At 41.2% G+C, this 21,806-nt stretch overlaps 1 protein-coding gene across 1 annotated transcript; it reads left to right on the plus strand.

The window, feature by feature from the left end:
- The first annotated feature begins 1,734 nt into the window (after window positions 1–1,734).
- ssh1a (slingshot protein phosphatase 1a) lies at window positions 1,735–20,109 on the plus strand. Its single transcript, XM_054610486.1, has 15 exons — window positions 1,735–1,995; window positions 4,283–4,320; window positions 10,247–10,347; window positions 12,187–12,251; window positions 12,978–13,099; window positions 13,297–13,365; window positions 13,537–13,602; window positions 13,912–14,106; window positions 14,239–14,332; window positions 15,177–15,305; window positions 15,502–15,548; window positions 15,646–15,792; window positions 16,275–16,475; window positions 16,699–17,392; window positions 17,511–20,109. The coding sequence occupies exons 1-15, from the start codon at window positions 1,915–1,917 to the stop codon at window positions 18,600–18,602; spliced, it is 3,141 nt and encodes a 1,046-aa protein (XP_054466461.1). The 5' UTR covers window positions 1,735–1,914; the 3' UTR covers window positions 18,603–20,109.
- Window positions 20,110–21,806: the final 1,697 nt, after the last annotated feature.

Raw genomic sequence — 21,806 nt, forward strand, 5'->3', positions numbered from 1 at the left:
CACAGAGTAAAATGAGAGCAAGGCACAAATAAAGGTTTATATAGGGGGAAAGTGAGAAGATATGAAACATTGTTTAGTCTGGAAGGTGTGGTTCACGTTTATATATATATATATATAAAATTAAAAAAGTTAAAAATAGTTGAAATAGTTGTTGGTATTTTTTCTCTGTCTGTAAATATAATATTTCAGTTTTTTTTATTGTTGTAAATATTTTTCAGTTATTGTTGTTTTTTCTTTTTTTTTATTGCTTATTTATAATACTTGTTTTATTTTATTTTTATTTTTTTTTTCATTTTTTATTTTTTAGCTTGTCTTCTTCTACTATGTCTCTTGTGTGCACTTTACTCTACGCTGCTGTAAGCCTGCAAATTTAATAAAGGATTATCTTATCTTATCTTATATATATATATTATATATATATATAAGATAAGATAAGATAATTATATAATATAATATATATATATATATATATATATATATATATATATATATATGTTGTTATGCTGTTGTAAGCCTGCAAATCTCCCCGCTGCGGGACTAATAAAGGATTATCTTATCTTATTATATATATATATATATATATATATATATATATATATATATATATATATATCATGGAGGGACAGCTAGGGTGGATTGAATCTGTTAAGAAATATCTTATAGCCTATATTTTATTTGAATAGCTTGATGCCTGTCATAATGGAGGGACAAATTAATTTCTTCCATGCAAATTGTTCAAGCATACTATGTTCCTACAACTAGGAATACAGTAAGTGATTACTGTATTTATTAATAATATAACCTGTGTGCTTATGGCATTGAGACTTATCAATATGGCCATGAAAAGGGCCACAACACTAACGCATCACAGTATAGGAAAGGCTTACAAATCACAACCACACAGGTGTTACTGATGTAAATAATGAATCCTTGACCTGGTCTAGTGCTGTCCAATGTTCATGCTGGCTCCTCTCATAAGGCTGTCTTCATGACCTCTCCATCAGGACATATCTCACAAGCTTTAAGGTAGCACAACATGGAGTTGATAACATTAATGATGCATGGACAGTTAACCTCTATATGAGCACAGTTGCTACAATGCTACTATCACTGCCTCTAGTAGGAGACTGCCATCACATACAGCACCCAGAGTGAAAACACAGATTTCCTTGGACATACAGTGTCAGTCAAAAGTTTGGACACACCTTCTCATTCAACTACTTTGAAGAATCTAAAATATAAAACATATTCTGGTTTGTTGAGCATTTGTTTGTTTACCACATAATTCCATATGTGTTCCTTCATAGTTTGGATGTCTTCAATATTAATCTACAATGTAGAAAAAAATAAAAATAAAGAAAAACCATTGAATGAGAAGGTGTGTCCAAACTTTTGACTGGTACTGTACATCAATCAGCGGCCACACTTTAGAGTTATAATAATGATGATAATAATAATAATAATAATAATATGCATAATTATTAAATTACAATAATTAAAATGAAATAATGAATGTTGTTATTATAATAATTATTATTATTCTTATCATTAGGTTACTTTTCTGTTTGCCCTCTATTAAATAAAATTTGGGGGTACTTTTTCATATTTTGTGTTCATTTAATATCTTGTCTAAATTGTCTTTTAGTTGTATATAAAGCCCTTCCAATAGCCTTATTCAAAGGTTTATACAATAGGACTTATTTTGTTAATGATTATTATTTTATTGCTGTATAGTTTCCAGTGTCATCAGGGTGGTCAGGGCCTTGCACGCAGCACTTCCTGCCTGCTGGGTACACTGGGCTCCTCTCGCCGCATCCATCCGTCCATCCATCAGTTGCATGTACCGTTAGCTCCGCAGCTAGCAGCTAGCTCACCAGGCCCGACGGCCGGCCGGTGCATCCACAGCTTCCAGCCATGGCGTTGGTCACTCTGCAGCGGTCCCCGACCCCCAGCGCCGCATCCACCGCCAGCACAGCAACCACCACCGCGGGGGAGGTCAGTCTTGGTCCCCGGAAAGCGACGGTGTGACGAGGTGTCGGTGGAGAGGTTGAGGGTGTGGGAGAGGATGAGCTAACGAGCACCGCTAGTTGATGTGCTAGCTAGCTAGCTCTTTAGCTAACTGTAGCTAGCTAGCTCTTTAGCTAACTGTAGCTAGCTAGCTCTTTAGCTAACTGTAGCTAGCTACGTGAATGATGATCAGATGTTGCTGTCCACCACTAGCGTTATGTTGGATATGTTATTTTAAGAATACAACATTATCTTTTAATAAATCCTTACACCTGTTAATTATAAGGAGCTTACTGAGTGTGACAAGTGCCCTATGAATGACATAAGCTGTGGCTAAAGTTAGCTGGTTGTGATGTGAGTGGCTGACATAGAAAATGAAGGTTTCTCTTCAACATTTATGTGTTTAACGTTGTGTCACACAGCCTGTTTGGCACACCATCAGCACCACAGTGACAGGGCACTCATGGCGATGCTGCAGTCAAGACACAGCTGAATTCACACTCATTTACCAGCTAATATTACATTTGCTATGTGTGTGTTTTAATCTGATGGCTTGATTGAGCTATACTCTCTTTAGGGGTCAACCACACTGACTGTTTCTGTCAATTTCCACTGTGCTGCCCTGTTGGTGCCTCCAGTAAATGAGGTTTCCAGTCTGGTAAACAGCCATATGGGAAAAGGAGACTAAACTTCAATGTTTTCTTATACTTCTCTATCTCGGTAGAGAGTCGTATAGGTTTTCTGGGCACGCACAGCAATAAAAAGTGATTGTCCTTGTCTCAAAACTATAATCATTCAAATATAACTTCCCCTGCTCCTTTCAAGTACAAGTATGTTCTCTCCACTGACAGACGAGGGCGCTAACCACCAGCTTTAAACAGGAAAGGTCCACACTCAGACATGACATAGCTGGGTTTATTCACAACCATCAATGTTTGAGCTAGAGATGACTACTTTATTTTTCACAGAAGGTTAAAAAACATGCAATAGTTAAATATCATACACAGTTGTTACATATTGCAAATAATGTTTTTGGTTTGAACTGAGCGTCTTGCTGGAGCAATTGTTGTAGTCCAGCAGCGTGGTGAGGTGTGATAGATAAAGCAGGCAGGGAGCTGCTGCAGCTATGATGTCATCCCCTCATGAGGGGTGGGTGGGGTGGTGGAGCACTGCTGTTGGAGGCAGTGAATACATGAGATTATTTCAATATGCTAATTCCTATACATCAGACCAACAACTGGCGATTGCCGATATATTCGACAGGTCATAGATTCAGCTGGGAGATCAGCTGTTGGATGAAGACACTTTATTCAAACTCGACAGAAACAAATTAAAACTCACCAAAACACTCTTTGTTAGTCTTTTCAACTATCACCAACTTTGGTTTCATGGAAATAGAACCTTATTCATTAAGTTAGATGTGAAATATGCTGACTCTACATGCAGATTTCCCCCGCTGTCTGTGCCAAAATGCCAAACAACTCGCATAAATTGGCAAAAAAAAACGCAATTGGCAATGTACTCAGTTAATTGCTGATAGCTTTATATTGGTCCAAACACCCAACCCTATAGCTCTCCAATACGCTTGGTAAGGGAGGGGTGAGCAGAGGGTATTCGGTTCACTTACCGCTAGATGCCTCTAAATCTTAATCCCTGGTATTAGTCTTTTTAATTTATCATAAAAATGTGTAATTAAACACAAATGTACACACATTTTCTTAAAATACACACACACACCTGCATTTGCAGTGACTTCACTGGTATTTGCTATCGGCACCATACTGACAACAGTATGAGAACAGAAGACAAGATTGACTTTGATTGGATTGAACTGCCAGACTTAGTTTTCCTTTTTTATCCCTTTGATGCTGAAGTCAAACTATACTTTTCTGTGCTACAATCACCGTGTAATAAAACATTAGTGAGCTTATTTTCACTACATACACTTCACTTCTCTGAGGGTGGGTAATTGGTGAACACATAAGGTTTTATATCAATTATATAACACAATTTTACAGATTTCTCTGAGCATTTAATGACAAGAGTGTTGGTATCTGCCATGACACGTATACCATCATTGTCATTTAGCATTGTAATTTTTAGACTTGTACTATATGACTTCCCCGTTTGTGTAGCATTTCAGTAGGGGGTTATCTTGGAAATTTCTTTTGTCAAAGCTTACGGCCATAGCTTCTGTTTGAATGGCAATCTTGAACTGTTTGTTAATAATGCAGGTTTGATGGGGTATTAATCCTTTCCCTTGTCTGTATTGCAGGATTTTGGGAGTGAAGATGACCGGCGAATAAATCAGAGGTAAGTTTACTCTAAGTTTAGTTTGGCCCTTCTGTTGCATGGTACGTGGATAAGCAAACTGATTTTTATACACAGGTGTTGTTGACTGATTGGCTGCATCTGTCTTTGAGTCATTTGGTGAGATCTTGAGACGTGTCAGTCTAGCTGGCATCAACAGAGGAGGACAACACCTTTCTGTCTGTCTGTCTGTCTGTCTTGTTGGCAGAGTTATCGATTCCTATTAGCCAACTGCTAAACCATGTTTTTCACAGTAGTCCCTCAACTAATATGTTGACAAATATGTCTGTTTTTTTATCAGCACGTACATTTAGTGAATTTGTACTTGAAGTGTGTGTGTGAGTCACTTGGCTTTTGCACAGCTTTTTTATCTTGAGTGATTGTAGTGCATTGGATTGATTTAAAGCAGATTTGGATTTTGGTTATAGTGTCCTCCAGTAAAATGAATAAATTAAATGAAATGTTGCATGTCATATTTAGACTTTGGTGTCAGAAATGTAGGTAAAAACAAATTATACAGCTGCACTAGATTGTTTAACCAATAAATCTGTTTCACCCTGCAAGTTCTGGTAAGGCAGCTGTGCACAACAGCCCTGAATGATGCAATCAACGCTTTTTCAGTCGAATATTTGTATCTTTATTTGTTATGTGTTTTACCAATAGTGAGACGATCAAGAACACTATTATTATCAAAATTATTTCATGTGTATATACTTAGATTAAGCCAGTGAAAAGCAAGGAATTTGGAAAAACTGTTGTATGGGAAACACCCAAAATAATAATTGTAACCCAACTGCAGTGAGGTTGTTAACTTAAGAGATTTAATTTCAGATTTGATCAATACAATAGCTTTTGTAATAGCCTGCATGTCTTTCGGCCCCGCATTTAATATCAACTTGACAAGACGTTGACAATGATGACAAAGTAGGTCTGTGGATGTGCAGTGTTGCTTTAAATTTTGTGATTTGCTTTTGTTATATTTGTGATTTTAAATCTTTATTGTGGAAAACGTCACTTGAATAATCGTGAAGTGGATGAATTTTTAATGAAGCAGAACACTTATGACCCTAAAATATGCAAATGTGTCATTCTAAGAGTTGGATTTATTTTCAGTTATGCAACAGCCTTTGCAATGTCCCTAAGCAATGCATGTGTGTGAGAGTGATCCATTTATGAAGCGAGTCCTGTCTTGCATCAAGGTTGATTGAGGGGCTGGTAAGCCAGTATATTCCTGTCTTATAATATTCTGGCATATTAAGTTGTCTGTTAATTGAAGGACATATTTATCTTTTGATCAGGGTGTACTGATCTAGTACAAAGATAGATAGCTACAAATGTTGACGGACGGCCATTCGACTGCCAAGTTAGAGTGTTTGTACTTGATGTTCCCAACTGACCTTGATAATGATGCAAAGCCCAGAGGGTTTATGGAGGCCAACATAAACATGGTGCAGGTGTCGGTGGCTCTGAACCAAAGAATGATTTAATCTTTCCACCTTGTATACAGCAGAGTTGGGCAAGAGGTACCATTGGAGAGGTAATATGTGTTTGTGTATAGATAGGGGATCCAGAGTTTGGAATGAGGAGGAGAGATTCAGCATGTAAGGTAACACGAAGGATCGGATGATTAATAGGTTCAGAAATGTCCATTTAAACTCACCTCAACACTTTCTCGCTCAAATAGCACACTTGTCAAGACTGTTAGAGATTTAATTGCCATAATAAGTCAAAATACTGCCTTTTGATTTGAAAGTAGAATATGTGTGGATAGGAGAAACTGCAGCAGAAGCACCATCTCTGCGTCTTTATTGTAGGTTAATCTTTCCTCAGTGACACAATGACGTCGTTTTTTTTTCCTGCTCAGGCCCTCCGTGTCTCCACCAACACCTGAGGAGGTTTGTCTGTTTGTCCCTCTCTCATTTAGTGATGTAAGTGAGAGAATTGCAGCGTTATGCAACTGGCAGCTCCAAGAGGAGGCTTTTTACCCTCACTGTGCCGCTGTGTGCAAAACACTCGAGACCGTGAATAAACTAGTGTGGTTGCTGCCTCTGAGTAGCCTATTTGTAGTGAGTCCTCAGTGTTATCCAGCACACCTCCCTCACATACCAATACACCAGGTGATTCAGAGCCATGGCTTAGAGTGTTCATCTGGTCGTGTTTGGCCACATCCAGGTCCATCTGGCTCATGCTGCAAACCATACCCTACCTCTGTGACACGCCATCATTCCTGCCTTCTGCTTCTAACGCTTGACCTCGTATGCAGAGGAGGTTCTCTTCTACATGCACCTGACACACTGAGCTGGCCAAGTTTCCACCTGGAACACGACTTAACCCACATCGGCTCGTAGAACACAGTGTCTGCGAGTGACCAGGTGTTATAGACGTTGTCCCATTGTCGATAACAACAGGAGAGCTCTCTTATTATCTAAGCTATTGTTAACCGTCAGCAAATCCTCCCAGATTAACAGGAGGTGTGCCACATCATTGTGTATGTGTTGAGGGTTGAATGCTTTGTGAGAGAGGCCAGGTGAGAAGGAAAGTTGGAGCCTATATAAGCTTGCAACCCACAAACAGACAAATCTGCGGGCTCAATTACGGTGTTCTTTCTGACTGCCATTGCAGATGCATTAGACATAAATTATTAACCTATTGTAATAATTCTCCAATAGTCTAGCACATTGTTTTTTTGTCTGTGGTACATCTGAGAGAGTGACCGCTAGTGCTGGCCACTTGAAGGAGAGTGAAAAGATAATCCCTCCCTTATAAGCCTGGGTATAATGAGATTTGGGAGTTTTGGGGGATGGCCAGTTCTCACTGCCCTTTCCACCAATGCTTGGCCCGTGGGTTAAGCACCCTGGAGGCACTACCTTGGATTCTGTTGACCCTTAAAGTGGCATGCACATTGAGACATCCCTTAGAAAGTTTTGGCAAAAATCTGCTTTTTTGTCTTTCCCCAGTTGAGTAACTGGTGTTGCTTTCCCCCCGAAAGACAGAAAGAAGAAAGCACTCCACTCAGTGGGTTTTGGATGGACGTTTTTTTTTTTTTTTTGGACAGCAACACTAACCACTGAAAGTGACATGTTTTGCATTGGCTAAAGAGTCTCATGTTTGTTGAAACGCAACAGAAAGCATTTGGTTGCCTTTGTGTCTCCTAAGGAAGGTGCACAAGAGCTTATCATGAAATTTACTCCTAGTCTTCCTTCTTACGATTGTGAATGTGTCAGACAAAAAACAGACTGAAGGCACAGTTGTGTGCGCCCGAGGCAGCGGGTGGAGACTGCAGTACGTTCCTCCAGGCAGGAGTCTGACTCGCACTCAAACACCCTGAGACGCTCAGATGAGGGAGGAGAAAGAAACGGAGGGAGTGGCATCTGAACAGACGGCTCTTCTTCACTGAGCAGCACCGATGAGTGCAGCCTGTCAGTCAGTCTGTCACTCAAATGCGTCCGGCCAGAACCTGAAACCGTCATTCTTCTTCTTTTGCACTTTGCTCCTTCACTGTTTCTGGAGGCAGATGAAGAGGAAGTAGCTCCCGGAGGAGAGGTGCTGGTTTCCTGCTGGTCAACAGGATGCACCTGGTAGTAGAACCCATTCAGGAGGTGATGAAGATGCTTCCATATTTTGTGGAGAACGCCGTTTTGACCCAGAGTGAAATAAATCGCATGTGAGTTAAGTTTTTCTTCTGAAATAGGTTAAGTTCCTTCACTGGTGAGATTTGAGCTCAAAAACTTGACTAAAGTCTGGACTAACTGTTGTTGATTTTTTTATAATGGAATGGACTTTAAAATAATTTGCTTTTGTATTGTTGTAATTTTTTACGTATTAGTTCAAGAGTCTCAATGTTGGCTGGGTCATTTTGCATAAGATACCATGGTGTAATTTAAGGCCAGCAGACTTAATAAATCACTGAACATGTCCAGCTGATTTGAGATAGTGGACCTCAATCAAAATAAGTTAGAACGTTGAGGTAATTGAGATTCAGTGCTGCACGAATCACTATATTGGTCCGTTCATCTTTGTAACTGTTCATCTTTGTCTCTCTGTCTGTAAAGGAGGCACTGACACTGTAGGTTGTTATTGTGTAGAATCTTTGGGGCTATCTGGAAACTTTTTTTGACATAATCTTTGTTTGCTTTGAGACCAGATGTATTTTTAGCTGTAGTCTTTGTGGAGATGCTGATAGCAGGTTACCGCTGGGCAAGAGACAGAAGAGCTCAGGCTGTTGAATTAGGACGTCTGAGTATAGCCTGTAAAGTAGTAGGACAGCTCTTGATTTACACATAAAGAAGTTTCAGAGTGCACCTTTTAATGTTTTTTTTCTGTTGAAAGTTATCAGGTATTACAGGTTAACCTGAGGACTTACAATTGGGTAACTAGTTGAAATAGGGAAAGAAATTAGCAGCAGGGATTTGTACACAGTAATGAGGCTGCAGCCCTCGTCTTGGTCTTGCCACGTTTTCCCTCATATTATCCATCACTCCATGACAGTGGTCCCTGCTGACAGACTCCTAAATCTCAAACAGGGAACAGAGCCTGAAACAGAAATCCACCAAAGTGAGACAAAAGCTCTTGTTGTGAAGTGTCCACCCCCGGGCTTTGTGACTGTGGAACTTTTTTTCTGTGTTGTTGCTGGGGGCGGAGGGAATTTATTGTGAGGTGCACAAAAAACCAAGTCCATTGTTCCCACAAAATCATCTGTTTGGCCTCGGCCTTCTTCTGGTTGTGGGTTTTGAAAGTCTTATCAGAGAGCTGAGTGAGGGAACAGTTTCAGAGCTGGATATAAACATGTGTTGGAAAAGTTTTAGGGCTTTTATATATATCTGTTTAAACCAAAGGCCTTTGGTCAATGGTTTGTGTGTTTGGAGATGTAGGGGATGTATCCATATAAAAGTTTAAAAAAAGGATATGCACTTATGTAGGTTATGCTGTTGAAGTTGATACCAATTTACCATTTTTCCACTCGTTATTAGTACTGCAATACAGATTTTTAGTATTATAGTAGTGCAAACTGCAGATGCAGAACAGGTTAGGCGTTTCCAATGTCAATCTTACGATATCATCAGTGTATAAAATATTAGGGCTGATTACAGTTTTGCTCTTTAAAGCTGACACTAACTGGTAATGCTGACACTACTGTATATCAATAAATTGATTTCACAATAGCTGTATTTAGAGATTGGTCTATCTTTTTTTCCTGTTTGCATTTTGTTTTGTTCCTGTCATTCCTCCGTGCCGTCATTTGCTAATGATGTCCTAGTTTGCGAGACTGCACACAGAGAATGCATGGTGCATGTGCTCCACCCTGCTGCCAGGTAGATTTATGAATGTGCTCTCATTGTTTTTCAGTGAAACACCTCACTTATTTTTATTGCAGTTCCCTACTTATGTCATCTGTTGACAGCTCCTAAGGCCTAACCTGAAAAACGCACGCTTTTTACAGGCAGGTGTGAACTGGTAATTGCTGCTCTTCGACGATGGTGAAAGTTAATCATCACAAACAACTGCAGTGGGGCTCATTTTTTGTTGCATTACACCAAGCCAGCAGAGGCCTGACGAGTCAAATCTGAGAGCAGCTGTTGCAGCAGAAAAAAGACAGATAAGCATTCAGGATCAAAGCTTGATTCATGGCTGCTGCAGACCTGAGGTCTGCTTCTGTAACGTGGCAGCTGGGCTTTTCCACTCAGCTGTTGAGGTAATTCACCGGCAGCAGGCTGCCATGATTTATGCTCAACTCGCTGGCTGTGTCTACTGAATTGAACGGTCCTGTTAAAACTGAATATCTCATTTGTCTTGTGTCCCACTTCTCGGCCTCGCTGTCCAATGAATAAGCCGGAACGATTGTGCTGAGCTGTTGCTCTGCGGTGTGGTGTGTGATGTATAGCGTCTATGTTTCAGTGCTTGTAACTCCTCTCTCCCATTTGTTTTGCAGCCTGAGTGAGAGCTTCTTCATGGTGAAAGGTGCTGCTCTCTTCCTGCAGCAGGGAAGCAGTCACCAGGGCCAGAAAGCACATCCTCACCACAAACACGCAGGTGAGAAAAACCCTGTTATCCACATGATTTACCCAAACTGTAGTTGTGATCTGATTAATCTCCTCATCAGTCTATTTTTCCAGGTTATGCAGTGCATTTGTGTAGTGAGTTCATGTGTTGCATGTCTAACACCACAGCAGATGTTTGTAGCTGAGGTAAAAGGATGGAGGCTGCTTTGTTGATAAGCATGTTCCAACCGTATGGCTTAGGCAGATTAGTGTTCACATCTAGCGCGTGGTAGCATTGTGAGCACAACTTCTGTTGATGCTTAAAGGAGGGAATTGAGTTTTGTGTTTGTTGTGGATAAAGTTACTTACAGTGTCCATTCTCTGAGAGTCTTGATTGATGGTTGTTTTACTGTGATGGCAGGTTGGGAGCTGATAACAGCATCAACTTAAACCTGGTGATATATGGCACCATTTTACTGATTGACGGCTGAAGTCACATGACAAGTTGGACTGAACAATGAACTGGTCGGATTAATTAATCAAAGGCTGTCACTATTGAAGCCTTACCTGACAGTCTACTGGCATGCTGGGAAATCAGCATCAGCCAACAGCCGAAATGCTGCCAAGTCATTTGGCATGTCATTGCTGTGGTTGGCAGCTTTAACCACTCTACAAGGAACTTTGTCAGGAAACCCTCATTTAAGCTGGTTCTCAAAATGATTTGGTTGGGGAAATGGATTCCCAGCAACCAAGGCCCTCAGAAAAGAAACCGATAGTGAGGTGATTTTTGTCATCAGCCAGTTGTCACTACAGATCTTTGATGCATTGCTGACCAGAGCTGTGATACTGGTTTGAACGTCTCACATCAACATGGACACATAATACCAATTTGACTGCAGATATATTTTGTTTCTGTGTATTGAACCTTGCAGCATCCACTTAAATCAATCAAAACCATAAAATACACACTTAAGTTGGGTTTTTTTACCAGTTTTTACCAACTGTGCAACTATCTGCCACCTTAATTGACAGTACCACAGTAGTTGCTTTATAAGTGGCTTAATAAACTTCAGAAGGATTTATTTATATATCAGTTTCTATCAATTTAGTTTGACATTAAATGCATATACGTTCCAAACCTTTATCCAAGCAAGATTTATTATGATTAGACAAAGACAAAGACATGTTGTGGAGAAGCTCATGTACTGTTACTTATAACATGTTTTAACTGCAATTTTACTGAAGATAGATGCAACTGTGATATGAGATACAATGACGACATGGCCAAGCAGAGTCAGGCACTTTCTGTTTCATTGCCAGTAGCTGTCTGTTAACACCAGTCAGGGTGACATGATTTGTCTATCTGTTTTGACATATTTCAACATAGTTGGCTCCGTATCAGCTGCTTCTTTGCATTGCTGTTGTCTCATCTCCGCACCCTGTTTTATTAACTAGTTTCACCGACATGTCTTACACGCAGACCTGTCACAGGAGCACTGAGGGATGTAAAATGAACAAAGACAGGCTCTTGAATTGTGGCTTTGTGCTACTAAATTTCCTGGAAAATGTGTTGTCAATTAATTTACTCTTCAATGAACACATGTCAAAAAACATGTTATGGGTAATTGTCTCCAGGATGAAGGTTTTAGTGTTAAACACTAGGGAGCACTGTTACTTCACATACCTTCACTTCACATCTGCAATGCCTCCATTTTTTTTTCTCCAGCATGCATTATGTTTCAATGAATATCAGTTTTTTTTATCATCTTTGGATCCTCTATCCTCTAGAACGTATGAGTATGTATGACGAGGCAGACTGACAGTATAATCACTGACATCAAGCAGCCTCTGCTCACTAAGGATCGTTTCTCTTTATGACCTTCTTCAACAGGCGACTTACCTCAACACTTGCAGGTGATGATAAACATTCTTCGCTCGGAGGACAGAATCAAACTGGTGAGAGACAACAGAAGTGTATATTCAAACATCAAAACATGGACGCACACACATACAGGAAAGTGACTAACAACCTGGCACAGGAAACCCTTCAGAATGCATTTTATTGTGCACTTAAGACGCCTATTTGTTCACTGTAATTATTAGGTCATGAGAGGAGGTTTGAACACACTCCGGAGAGCATTACCCAATGTTTCCATGGTGTGTGTATGTGTTAGTGTGAAGCTTAGTTATTACATTTTATGTTCAACAGCTCTGTGTTCTCTCAAATCCTCGGGACTCAGTTACCCAATTACATGAAATGTGTATTCCATTTTTTCTTTGCACATCCAGCTGTGAGACTTTGTTCGAGGTAGATTTCAGCAGCAGGAGGGTCAGTGCGTTTGACATTTTTGCCTCTCTTGGGCATTTGCTGTTGTGTCCAATCAGAGTTTTAACTTTTATGTAAACGGGGCATGAAAAGTGAAAAAAAACTGCCACACAAGATTTATTTGAAAAATGTGTCAAGTCTGACTGGTATTATCTTGTATTTAACATGTTTAAATTAAAGCATTTTCATGCCAGAAGTACATTTCAGACAAACTGTGCCTTTAAAAAACACAGCAATTGAGTGTATTTAGCTTGGCAGCTCTCAGGTACTACGACTAAAACAGGAAATAGGATTTCTTACTCTCCAAAAAGTTCTGGCTTTGAAATGAAAATGTAAAATGTCTGAACCCTATCCAGGCGGTGCGGCTGGAGAGTGCATGGTCGGATCGTGTGCGGTACATGGTGGTGGTGTACACCAGTGGGCGACAAGACACAGAGGAGAACATCCTACTGGGAATCGACTTTACCACCAAAGACTGGTTAGAGTAAACCCTTTGTGATCAAACACTCACCCACAGCTCTCTGCCTCAAACTGGAGCTGCTATACGTGCACTGTACAGTCAGAAAATATTACAGTAGTTTGTGTTTCTTTTTCCCAGTGGGCAAATGAGAAAGTAAGAAAATACTTGCTTGTTTCAAGTAAATCAAACATGATTTATATCCTCTCCTCTTCCAGCAAAAGCTGTTCGGTCGGCATGGCGCTACCTCTGTGGAGTGACACAAAGATCCATCTGGACGGAGATGGGTGAGTTGTCTCTGTCAGTGTGACCCCTGCTGTGCGGCTGCTGCATATAAACCAGTGATATTTCCCTCTTTAGCAAACACTGCAGCTACACCTGACACTCTGGATGAACGTGGTACACACATAGCTACACTGTGCTCAGAGGAATAAGCATCTGTTCTGTTTCCTCCTCAGGGGCTTCACTGTGAACACGGCAAGTCGGACTCATGTCTTCAAACCCGTGTCGGTGCAGGCTATGTGGTGAGTAATAAACAACCTCTGGAGCCACAGTGGCTGTCTGAAGAAATTAAGTGTCATGACACACCACCATAAATCTCCTGACGAACACATGTGCCGCTCTGCTGCAGTGAGGCAGCTTGAGGCAATGCTGATTAATTCTGCCACCTGCTGACATGAAGACGCATGTGCAGAGAAATGCATAAAACCTTTAACAGATTATTGAGACTGTTGGTAATATGAATACTTTCACTCAAATTCCTCGCCAAATTTGACTTTAACTTTAATCATCTACAACTATGACCTTTACCTTTCCAAACAAACTCAATCTAGGTCAGCCCTTCAGGTGCTGCACAAGGCATGCGAGGTGTCACGCAGGTACAACTACTTCCCTGGAGGCATGGCTCTCACCTGGATGGGCTACTATGAGAGCTGCATCGCTTCAGAACAGAGCTGCATCAACGAGTGGAACGCCATGAAGGACTTGGAGACCACACGGCCTGACTCACCCACCATGTTTGTGGACAAGTCAGTACTGTTGTATTCTTTGTGTTAAGACTTGTCCAATCACACCTACACCTGTTGTTGAAATAACTCGACATTGCACAGGACTGGACTTGTGTAAGTGCTGAGATTTTAATGTGACTTAATCTTTGGTAGGCCTTCAGAAAGAGAGAGGACAGGGTGCCTCATAAAAGGCAAACTCAGAAGCATCATGACGTGCAGGGACCTCGAGAACGTCACCTGCAAACAGGTAAATATAGTAGTAGTAGTAGTAGTAGTAGTAGTAGTAGTAGTAGTAGTAGTAGTAGTAGTACACACACACACACTGGAATAAACCACTGCTTTGCATTTCTTTATCGTGGAGTCATTTTCATTGGCTGCATTTGCATTTTGCTCTCTAAAGCTGGAGACATAACTCACTCTCTTACTAGTTTTCAACCCGGGGAGTTGACTTTTATTGAAGTAAGTCTGTGGATGCCCCTTGGAGAAGACGAGTTTAAAATTACAGGGATCTGACTTATACTATACGATATAGAATTATATCGACCGGTGAATCCGATCAGGATGAAAAATTGATCCTGTTGAATTTCCGTTAGTGGGATAATTATTATGAATACTCTAAAATGAGTGACATTAAAAAGCTGTCTAGCTTGCCATCATGGTAAAGAAGTGAAAAATAAAGCCTGATTTAAAAAAATAAAGAACAGACTCACACAATGTTGCTATTTGTACATATTAATTAATGCAGAGGGACCTTGTGTCCTTTCTGTGCTGCAATAAAAACAAGATTGGATGGAGTTTTAAGCATATTTTGATGATGATCAGAATAATATCATCAATCCCAATTATTTTGGCCAGGATAAAAATGACATGACATTTTCATATTGCCCTTTGCCTACATTTAAATTGGTTATGATATACAATTTAAATGTCAATGCTATTTGAAACTTCAAAAGTATTACCCACCCAAACTTTTTAGGGAAATATTTTAAAGTAAACTTATCCCAGTGATTATGACGGAGTACCTTTTAAAACAACACAAGAAAAAACCCTCCACACATGAATCAACACTTACTGTAAAATTCTCTTGTCAGATCCGTACAGAGTTGGAACAACACATGAACTGTAACCTGAAGGAGTATAAAGAGTTCATCGACAATGAGATGCTGCTGATCCTGGGCCAGATGGACAAACCCACACTAATCTTTGACCACGTCTACCTGGTGGGACAACTGATACCGTCTCTTACAGTCACACAATATCTGTTACATCTCTTCTTTCCTGTAAATAACTGAGATAAAAAAAAAAAGAATCCCTCCCTTTCAATCCCAAGGGAAGATTGTTTTTGGAGCAAGATCAAACTTACAAAGATTTGAAAATATACTGAGTCACACAGTTATTTCCTTCATTTGTTTGTAGGGATCGGAATGGAATGCATCTAATTTGGATGAGCTGCAACAGTCAGGGTGATTTATAAGAAATAAGCGCTAAAAAACACATTTTCATTATGATTTGAGCAAGAAAGAATGTTGCTGATGAGTTAACATTATCCTTCCTCCCCAGGGTTGGCTACATCCTCAACGTTACCAGGGAGATAGACAACTTCTTTCCAGGCACATTCAGTTATCACAACATACGCGTCTACGATGAAGACGCCACTGACCTGCTGGCTCACTGGAATGAGACGTACAACTTCATTGTTAAAGCAAAGTGAGTCCTGAGTGGAACAGAAAACATGTTGCTCATGTTTGTGTCAGTTTATAAAGACAGCTCATCGTCAACGGTCAAATGATCCTAATGTCAGTCAACAGATTTACTTTATTTAAGGAATCAGATTACTTTTCTACCTCTATTTGCAAAAAGAATTATGATAATTTATCCGACTCCTTGAGTGAATGAATGAGTCAAATATTTCCTCGCATTGCATTCATTTTAATTTAATATTTTTTTTGTAATGTGCTGTAGCTTTTTTTTTATACAACATTATTGTCAAGCTTATATGTTATGGATATGTTTTAACTGTTTTTATTGAGCGTGAAAGATCATTCTTGACCTTTTGGAAGCAGTAGTTTGACCAAAAAAAATCTGAACTCAAGCTCCAAATTCCTAAAGCTATTTAGTGGACATTGAGTTAAGATTTATTTTGTCAAAATACGTTTATTGATTTATTTTTTTATAATTCTTCACCATAGAAAGAACCGCTCCAAGTGTCTAGTTCACTGCAAGATGGGTGTCAGTCGGTCTGCCTCCACTGTCATCGCTTACGCCATGAAGGAGTTCGGCTGGTCGCTAGAGAAGGCTTACAACTTTGTCAAGCAAAAGAGGAGCATCACAAGACCCAACGCAGGCTTCATGAGGCAGCTGGCCGAGTACGAGGGCATCTTGGATGCTAGGTACAGCGTGTGTGTGTGTGTGTGTGTGTGTGTGTGTGTGTGTGTGTGTGTGTGTGTGTGTGTGTGTGTGTGTGTGTGTGTGTGTGTGTGTGTGTGTGTGTGTGTGTGTGTGTGTGTGTGTGTGTGTGTGTGTTACAGTGTTGTTTTCTAGTTGTCTTCTCTCAGTGGATCTATTTTTCTTACTTTTGCTCTTCTTCTGCACACTGTATTTGTATCTTTCCAGTAAACAGCGTCACAACAAGCTGTGGCATCCAGACATAGACTGTGAGATGGCAGAGGGGCAGCAGGGGTTGTCTCAGTGTTGTGGAGGGGAGGAGGGCTGCCACCTGACTCCAGAGCCAGGGATGTCTCCCTGCTGTGAGGAGACGCTGTCTGATAAGGGGGCTGCATGTCCCTCCCCGCGCAGGACTGCACTGGAGATCGACCCCGCCTACAACAACTACTATTTCCGCCGACTCTCTGACTCCGCACTGGACAGCGAACCATCAACGCCTGTACGTGGCCCTCCCCTTATCGGGATGGAAAAGGTCTTTATAGCGATCGAGGATGTGGAGCGCGACGCTCTGCTGGATGATGAGGCCTTCGATGGGCGTGAAGGTCTGCCGCTCTTTGGACCTTCAGCGGAGGGGACTGCAGCCCAGACGTGCTCTCGGGGCCCTGAGCCGCTGGAGGAGCTGCGTTTGAGGCTGGAGTTCAGCACAGTGCAGGAGGAGGATGAAGAGGAGGTGCAAAAGGAAGAGGCAGAGATGGAGGTGCTCATGCAACCAGATGATGTAGGGGGTGGGGAAGGAGGCGGAGGAGAGGAAACGCAAGATGTGGAGGTAGAAGGGGATACAGAGGGTAATGGGATGGACCTGGCAACCCTAAATGAAAACTCCAACAATAACAACCATTTGAGCACTCCACATAACCTCAATGTAAGTTTGAATTATATGAATACCCACTTTGAAAATGCTGATATTGATTTCATGAATCCACTTTGAAAAAACAAAACAATTCCCTTAGACATACATTTTTTTTTCTGTCTTTATTTAGGAAAAAGCTTCCCCCCTTCCTCCTCCAGTTGATGCTTCCACACTGTCCTGCAGGGATTCCAAACTGAAAGAAGACTCTCCACCCCTGGTTTCTAAGCTTTGCCTTAACCCCAGTCCTCCTGAAGTTCCAAGTGCTTCATTCCCACTGTCCCACACCTCATCTAAAGGCCTCACATCTTCAGTGGGACTGCTGTGCCCCTGTGGCCCTCTGTGTGACTGTGCCAACTGTGCTGTTTTGCCGCCCACAGCTCTACTTGACAGAGAGGAGCAGCCAGGAGACTCACTGCACTTACCGGATGGTAGTTTATTGGAAGTTAAGACTAAGAGTCAGAAAAGTACATCTGCAGCTGCCTCAGAGTCTCTGCCTGAGCTGATGAGTATGGACTTGGAGGAGGAGAAGCTTGATGTGGCTTGTTACGTTGGAGACCAAAAGGAACCCCTGTTACAGCTGCAGAGGTCTGGACTGGTCCGCCGGCGTGCAGAGAGACTAGAGAAACTTTCAGGTTTATCCCAGGAGAGCTTGCTCTCTCCGAAGCTTTTGCAAGAATGCCAAGGGTCCACAACCAGCCCTATTCACACAGAGGAGGAAGAGAAGTGCTCCAGCTTCACCGGAGACCTCCCTAAATCTTCTACACCACGCCAAGTGTGGTTAGAGCCGCTGGTGGTGCCACTGACCAACGAAGCCTTGTTGGGGGTGGTGGGGTCCGGGTTGCTTACGCCCACCTCCTCGCCGCATGGCTCCACACTGACACGCAGCTCCAGCAGTGACAGTCTGCGCAGCGTGAGGGGGAAACCCGGCCTCGTGCGTCAGCGTGCGCAGGAGATCGAGACCCGCATGCGTCTGGCAGGCCTAACCGTGCCCTCGAGGCTGAAGCGGTCCAACTCGCTGGCCAAGTTGGGCAGCCTCAACTTCTCCTCGGAGGATCTGTGTTCAGCATGTTCCTCAGACGCAGGAACACTACTGCTCCTCTCACTGTCCCCAGAGCCAGACCCGGGCCTGGAGTGGGACTCCCCCACCACCTCTGCTCTGCCCCGGCCCTGCAAGGACCTGCACACTCCAGAGAGAGCACTACCAGGTGAGCCCAGAAGCTGACATATCAAGTGGAGGATACATACACTCCACCCATCCCCTCATCTGTCACCCTGTGTTGCTGGATAGTTGAGTCACAGGAAACAAATGAAAACAAAAAAAAACAATGCCAACTGTTGTTATAGTGTACACTCTCCTTTGCCACATTGTTTCTCAAACTGCTGTTCATAGTGATGAAAGTCATATTGTTGTATCTGACAAGCGTGTAAGGCCATCAGTTCACCTCTAACTTTGTTTGATTCATGGACAAACAAGTGCCTTACCTATGAGACCAGAGGCACAGAGCTGTATGTGAGACTGCAGGATGAGACGGTACGAGACGCTCTATAACCTTTAACTTCAAAGCTGTTAGTACCTGATATTTACCAAACTATGGTATCCATTGGCACTAAGATTATTTTTACCTGTCTGGTACAAAGTGGTAGCCTACATGGACAAACTTTCCTCAATGGAAGTTTACAGAAAGCAAAGTGTTAATAAATGTAGAATTGTTTACCGCACACTTTATGTTTTAGACGCTAGAGGGTTGTTAAATTAATGGTTACCTCATGTTGCATTCATGGAGCTCTTCCACGGGCTAGAGTTTAGACTCAGTTCATTTGCTGATGTTGAATTAAAGTGAGGAAATCATTTTTGAGGTGTATGATAATGCATTAATGTGTGACTATGTGAGTCTGTGAGTGAGTGAATGGGATCAAAGTGAAGAGAGAAGGTTGTGACTTTGTTTTGCCAGAGGCACGCTCACTGTTTTCAACAAACAGAACAGAATCATTTCTGAGTTTGTTGTTCCTTTGCACTGCTTTTTTTTATATTGAGTGGACACAAGCAAGCTATCTTCCAAAATAACATCAGAGTAATGTTATTGACCTCATCATTCCCTAAATGTTGCTGGGAGAGCAGAGTGAGGAGTCATGTTGCATGGCTCCAAATCCCCTAGTGTGACAGGAACTGATGATTTATGGCAGTCAAATCACATAATGTATTTGAGGCTAAAGTTATCTGGATATTTCTGACGAAATATGAACACAAAACATGAAACATTTTACATCCAAAACTGTCGTTACCTTAAATTAGCTCATCCTTGAGGGTTGCCAACATTTTAAACTCATTTGTGCTTTTTGAAATGTGAAAGACCAAAGTTCTTTGGCTGTCTCAGCAAATTGAAAACACCATTGAAGCTGTACAAAATATGTGAACCATACACATATCATACACACACATACACATCTTTTTGCACCTTCTGGGAGAATTGAAAGAGACTCAGTGTAGTCTTAAGGCTCATAGCTGTTAAGTTTTTATGCTAAAATCATCAGTGAGTCTGAAAGCTTTTGTGACACTCACTCGACGATCACAAACGGTTACTTCACAGTTTTGTAACCATTTTTCTTTTTATATTTAAGTATGCAGTAACTTTTGTACTGTACATTGCTGTAGTTTGAATGCATATTGCACTTTTTATGTTGGTCAAAATAATGTACTGTATTTGTTAATTATGGAAATAAACATTTCTTTTACATAATAAACCATGGAGCTGTGTGTTTTCTCATTACCCACAATTCATTCAAAACTAATATTATAGGTTATGTGACATCAATGAACAACAAACAAAACAGAAATGGGATTTTATACTGTATCACCCTGCATGTTATGAATGTTTTGTTTAAGACCTTCCTGAATGGGAAAACTATCACAAGCATAACTAAATATCTGTGCAGTGACTCGACCTTGATGGTGTGTTTATCCTTTAAATTACATCATCTGTGCCCCCATCTGTATGCTTTGGCGTTTTTTTAACAGCCAAGTTATGTAACATTTGGCTTCCCGACACTGTTTGCATGACATCAGTGAATTTCTTAAGTTACACACTCTTGTTCCTCCTTTCCTATGTGACGTGTCTGTTTAATGAATGGAAGGCCCTGTTTACAGTATAGCATGTGGTTCGGTATTGAAGCAGCAAAGACGTTACTTTGTGTTGTTTATGTGTGAATGGAGGCTGCATGTCAACTCCTAATTTTTTGTGCACATACCAGAAACCTAATATTTCCAGAAATGGAAAACTAATGTGTCTGTTAAAAACATTTTAATGACAAAGGGACTAACGAAGAAGCTTTATAAAACTCATTTATAGTGTGCCAAAAAGCCTTTGGAGTCTGTTTTTAATTAATGATGATCTTAAATTAGAGACAGATTGCCTTTTGTCTAGACAAGTCTGAGGGTGACCTGTAACACTTTTCAAACACGAGGCTTGCAGGCGGGTTGTCTGCCCACACAGCAGCCTGCAGTCCTCAGCCTCTGGGTTTGGGCCCGCCCCTCTTTCCCTTCTTCTGCTGGTGAATTCTTGGCTGACCTCCACTTTTATTTTATTATCTGAGGATGTATCCTGTTTTGGACGTCACTATAGAGACCAGGAGAAACAAAAGGATAAAGTCTGAGCTATTTTTCAGCTAATTTCCTTCACTCCTGGACTTACGCATGTTGGCTGCCATTAATCACCATTTATCCCAGACACAGGCATCCTTTTACCATCTCCTACTTATCTTAATTAGGTTGCTGGAGTGGAGCAGCATGAACTGTGCAGACCATGACACCAGCATGCAAACAGAGTTGGGTATGAGACACAAGTAAAATAGGACAGTCCTTATATTTTCTCATTGTGTCAGAATGTGCATTGGTCACTAAATCATCAGGTTTCATTCCTGTCTTCTACTTTGCTACAGGGTGAAACGGTAAACACATATGTATTTAAAATCTCCACTCATGATGAAACTTATTCACATTCTCCAAGTACCTGAATCCCATAAACAAAACAAAGAAATAGAGACATTAAAGATAACTTTTTCACGGTTTCACAAGGCAGCAAAAAGTGAAGCTACGAATCTGAGTTTCCCCTGATTGAATTAGTCAAATGTGCTGTGACATCACTTGGATGTAATATAAGGCTCCCATTGCTTGTGCATATGAGGGAGGACTGAACATCTCAAAACATCCAACAAAGAGCACTCTGTCGGTCCTGAGGGAGAGCAAACAACTCCGCTACGACGTCTAACTGGTAAGTGTCCGCCGCAACATATGATGAAATCAACATTATATGAATTTACAATGTAAGCGTAGTGACCTGTGACGAGCCAGGCCTGTGCCCAGCTTGTTGTACTAATCGAAGCTCAGAAGAAATTGTAAGTTGTCTATTTTCAAGATGCTGAAACTTGC

This window comes from Anoplopoma fimbria, chromosome 13, assembly GCF_027596085.1.
Source record: "Anoplopoma fimbria isolate UVic2021 breed Golden Eagle Sablefish chromosome 13, Afim_UVic_2022, whole genome shotgun sequence".
Lineage (NCBI taxonomy): Eukaryota > Metazoa > Chordata > Actinopteri > Perciformes > Anoplopomatidae > Anoplopoma > Anoplopoma fimbria.